The sequence below is a fragment of the Palaemon carinicauda genome, chromosome 18, assembly GCF_036898095.1.
Source record: "Palaemon carinicauda isolate YSFRI2023 chromosome 18, ASM3689809v2, whole genome shotgun sequence".
In the NCBI taxonomy this organism is placed as follows: domain Eukaryota; kingdom Metazoa; phylum Arthropoda; class Malacostraca; order Decapoda; family Palaemonidae; genus Palaemon; species Palaemon carinicauda.
The window spans coordinates 20,377,875-20,383,051 of record NC_090742.1 but is presented as its reverse complement, the minus strand read 5'-3'; the positions used below and the strand labels follow the sequence as shown (position 1 = coordinate 20,383,051).

The window sequence follows — 5,177 nt, the reverse complement described above, 5'->3', positions numbered from 1 at the left end:
TGTAAGGCCATTAAACAGTATTTTTTTAAGCGGATATTCTTAGTATGCGGTGCACTCATTCGTGTGTATAGGTATATTGAGTAAGTCCCCTTGTGTATGCACATGCATACTTTTATATACGCTCTTGTATGTGCACTTGCTATTGGTTTCTGTGAACTCACACAAAGCAATTGCTTGCCGTCAACGTCAGCCTCTTTGTTGATCGTGAAGTGAAAATATAATTGCCGTGCCATGTAGGGATTTAATTGCAGTCTGCCATTAATTTTAGACCGATGATAAATGCCTTCACCCAAGGCACACTGACTGTGAGACCGCCATAAATATCGTTAATATTCCTCATTCCTAACACCCCTCCCCCCTCCCCCTCCTCTCATGGGCGATTTATGGCAGTGAGCGACGATGAACACTGTCAATATCGATAAAATGAATTGATAAGATCGAAAAACTCTTTATGAGACTATGCCTCGAGGTAGAGCGCGCGAGCTTGCGGTCATCGGAACAACCCGTTTTATGGACGAGGAAAATATTTTTAAAGCTACAGTTGTTTCTGTTATAACTTCTTTCGCTACAACTGCTGCTTTTTAGAAATGTCTCTGCTACTGCTTCTTTTGTAACAACTGCTGCTTTTAGAACTGTTTCTGCTACAGCTGTTGCGGTTACTACTGCCTCTGCTACTACCTCTGCTTTTGTTACAACTGCTACTTTTAGAACTGTTTCTGCTACAGCTGTTGCGGTTACTACTGCCTCTGCTACTACCTCTGCTTTTGTTACAACTGCCTGATTTTAGAACTGCCTCTGCTACAGCTGTTGCGGTTACTACTGCCTCTGCTACTACCTCTGCTTTTGTTACAACTGCCTGATTTTAGAACTGCCTCTGCTACAGCTGTTGCGGTTACTACTGCCTCTGCGACTACCTCTGCTTTTATTACAACTGCCTAATTTTAGAACTGCCTCTGCTACAGCTGTTGCGGTTACTACTGCCTCTGCGAGTACCTTTGCTTTTATTACAACTGCCTGATTTTAGAACTGCCTCTGCTACAGCTGTTGCGGTTACTACTGCCTCTGCTACTACCTCTGCTTTTGTTACAACTGCCTGATTTTAGAACTGCCTCTGCTACAGCTATTGCGGTTACTACTGCCTCTGCTACTACCTCTGCTTTTGTTACAACTGCTGCTTTTAGAACTGCCTTTGCTACTGCTGTTGTGGTTACTACTGCCTCTGCTACCACCTCTGCTTTTGCTACAACTTCTACTTTTAGAACTGTCTGTGCTACAGCTGTTGCGGTTACTACTGTCTCTGCTACTACCTCTGCATTTGCTACAACTGCTGCTTTTAGAACTGTCTCTGCTACTGCTGTTGTGGTTGCTACTTCCTTTGCTGTTACTTTTGTTTTTGCTACAATTGCTGCTTTTAGAACTGCCTCTGCTACTGCTCTTGCGGTTACTACTTCCTTTGCTATTACCGCTGCTTTTGTTACAACTGCTGCTTTTAGAACTGTCTCTGCTACAGCTGTTGCGGTTACTACTGCCTCTGCTACTATCTCTACTTTTGTTACAACTGCTAATTTAAAACTGCCTTTGCTACTGCTCTTGCGGTTACTACTTCCTCTGCTACTACCTCTGCTTTTGTTACAACTGCTGCTTTTAGAACTGCCTTTGCTACTGCTTTTGGGGTTACTACTTCCTTTATTATTACCTCTGCTTTTGCTACAACTGCTGCTTTTATAATTACCTCTGCTACTGCTGTTGTGGTTACTACTTCCTTTGCTACTATCTCTGTTTTTGCTACAACAGCTGCTTTTAGAACTGTCTCTGCTACAGGTGTTGCGGTTACTACTGCCTTTGCTACTACCTCTGCTTTTGTTACAACTGCTGCTTTTAGAACTGCCTTTGCTACTGCTGTTGTGGTTACTACTTCCTTTGCTACTGTCTCTGTTTTTGCTACAACAGCTGCTTTTAGAACTGTCTCTGCTACAGGTGTTGCGGTTACTACTGCCTTTGCTACTACCTCTGCTTTTGTTACAACTGCTGCTTTTAGAACTGCCTTTGCTACTGCTCTTGTGGTTACTACTTCCTTTGCTATTACCTCTGCTTTTTGCTACAACTGCTGCTGTTACTGCACGACTGCCTTTTCTACGACTGCTTGCTGCTACTTCTTCTACAATTGATTTTGCTACAACTGCTGCTTCTGCTATTACTGCTGCCACTACCATTGCTTCTGCTACTACTTCTTTTGCTGCAACTGCTTCTTCCAATACTACTTCTACTACAACTGCTTCTTCTACTACTACTTCTGCTACAACTGCTGCTGTTATTACTCCTGCTACTACTACTTCTACTACAACTGCTTTTGCTATAACTCCTTCTGCTACTACTGTTTCTTTTACAATTGCTTCTGCTGCTTCTTTTACCACTGCATCTGCTGCTACTTCTGCTACAACAGCTTTATCCTCAACTGTTTCTGCTACTACTGTTTCTGCTACTACTGTTTCTGCTACAACTGCTTCTGCTACTACTGCTTCTTCTACTACTGTGATTGTTGCTCCTGTTGCTGTTTTGTTTTTTAAATAGTAAAGTTTCTTTATTATTATGTAATTCAGTATCTTTTTTAGGGAAGAAATAAATGGAATATTCTTAAGGTCTATTAACTATTAACTATTAACATTGTTTTAGAACAGAGATGTATTTATTTCTGGCAATTATATAACCAAAATTTGTTTTAACCCCCTACAAAATATAAATTTCCTTGATTTGCACTAAACCAATTTAGAAGCAATTGAAAAATAGGTGTACTTACGTAACGTCAAGGAACGAATTACACGAACTTATTCTTCTTTTGGCTTCATTAGTCCCTCTGTATAGTAGAGTCGGCTGCTCGAGTCAATTTTCTTCCCCTATTTATATTCATCGCGTCTTCTTCTCCCAGCCCCATCCAACCACGTCCGACCATCTGATTCGCTGATGCCCTACACTCCTCTCCATTACTGGCGTGTTCTTAACTCTTTTAATTGGTTACACCTCCTCCCTTCTTATCATATGGCCATAGTATCTCAGACGACCTTCCCTAGCCTTATCTTTCACATTACACATACTACACATTCTTTTATCTTGACTCTTTCTCTTTTTCAGTAATGATATTCCTGCAATCCACCTCACCATACACAACTTGGGTCTTTGTTTGTCCTTAATCTTTCTTCGGCAGTCCCCTAGTTTATATCCAATATAATAGTACGGGCTTCATATCTGTCTTATAAATCTTGATTTTGCGCCTTAATTGCTTTTTCTTGTCTAAAACAACCGCAGTTACTTCCCTCCATTTTTTGCCATGCTTCTTTCACTCTGTCTCACTTTCTCAGTACCTCCGCCCTCTGTTATTGTTCAGCTTATTGTTCTGTTTTAGGACTGTATCATCCTGTACTTGAGTGTTTAATTCTTTGTCCTTGGCTACTACTAATTATTAGCTTTGTCTTTCCGATATTCACCTTCAATCCTTTTCTTTCTAGGGCTCCTTTCCATGCTAAAAATCTCTCTTGAAGTTCTATTGTCTAGCTGAAATGACTAAATCATCAGTGATAATTTTACCACAGTTCTTTGTTGTTCCTTAATTATTATGATAAAGTGTAATCAGAGCAGTTCCCGGATGGAGGCCAAGCTCCACATATTTTGTCTTTACAGTGGTTCTTTCATCCTCATACATCATCCTCACTAACCTCACCATCTTCTCCGGTACTCCTCTCTTTCTCAAACACCACTAGACTTTTTTTGTACCCTGCCGTACGCCTTTTCAAGATCCATAAAATGCAGTATGCGAATGTTATAGCGAAATTGTTTTCCCACATGTAACATGTCCCCAATGCTATCATCGTTTTACAGATATTTTTTAGTAATGTTCAAAATATTTAAAAGAAATACTTTTAATTAGTTATGCTTGTAGAAATATATAGTGATTTCACTAAGTAGGAATGTTTGTAATTCCGTGATATTGGATGATCCTGGTTTGGCACCTTTGTATTAGAGAAAATACCAGATTTTTATTCTAGAACAGCAATGTTGAAAATGTCTTTAGTGCACAACACTTGTTTTAACGAGGTTATAAACTCATACCACCTATTAAGGGAGATTTTTTTTCTTTCTTTGGTGTTTGTGCAAGGGGAGTAATTGCGTTTTCATGAACAAAAGAACAGCTTTCATTTTAAAACGCAAATATAGACCTATTTGATCCTGTAAACAAATTAAATAGTAAAAGTATGAGTTGACGTCGATATAAAGCAGAGGACGATTTGACAAAAACTTCAATGTCAGTTCCAAGAGAATTATTTTTTTTTCATTAAGTTCTGGAATTTGAAAAATAAAGACTGAACTATATCTCCCCCATATCATTGTGTTGAGGCCAAGACAAAGGAAGAGACTTAGAAGTAATTATATAAGTGTTTTTTTTTCCACCACGAGGGAAAAATTTGAGCAACGAGGTACACCATTGTACTAGTTATATGATCATCATCACGCAGCATCTGAATGATATATTCAAGTGCCTTAATAATTTTTGACAATCGTCATTATCATCATCGATTGATATTTTCATCTATTAATGTAACGACACAATTTCAAAAAACATTTGGTGATATACCATGGCCTGTTTACTTTAAGTAAGATGTGAGTAGTAATAATGTTGATCACTAAGTCAAGTGCATTCCTTGTGTTGAGTGTTAAATTAAAATTTTTTTCAGCCTTAAATTGTCAAATTGCATTATTTTAGTCTTGAATTGCCAAATTGCATTATTTTAGTCTTGAATTGCCAAATTGCATCATTTTAATTTTAGTCTTAGTTTTTCAAATTGCGTTTTTAGTGTTAAATTGTCGAATTGCATTGATTTAGTGTTAAATTGTCAAATTGCATTGTTTTAGTCTTAATTTGCCAAATTGATATTTTACTCTTAATTTGCCAAATTGATATTTTGTCTTAATTTGCCAAATTGATATTTTTACTCTTAATTTGCTAAATTGATATTTTTAGTCTTAAATTGTCAAATGGCATTTTTTGTCTTACCTACATTCTTATCTTATTTTTTTTTACTTTTCTTGTGTCTTTATTCCTGGATATTATAAAGGATATTAGTTTACGAGTCCCCTTAAGTCATTTCTCAGAAATAGAACAGAAACGCTAATCTTTTTTGTCA

General features: G+C 37.8%; 1 protein-coding gene across 1 annotated transcript; it reads right to left on the bottom strand.

Annotated features, from left to right (window-relative positions):
- Positions 1-1,004: 1,004 nt before the first annotated feature.
- Positions 1,005-3,863, bottom strand: LOC137657209 (uncharacterized). Its single transcript, XM_068391553.1, has 2 exons — positions 3,716-3,863; positions 1,005-2,551 (listed from the first exon to the last, which is right to left on the bottom strand). The coding sequence occupies exons 1-2, from the start codon at positions 3,861-3,863 to the stop codon at positions 1,005-1,007; spliced, it is 1,695 nt and encodes a 564-aa protein (XP_068247654.1).
- Positions 3,864-5,177: the final 1,314 nt, after the last annotated feature.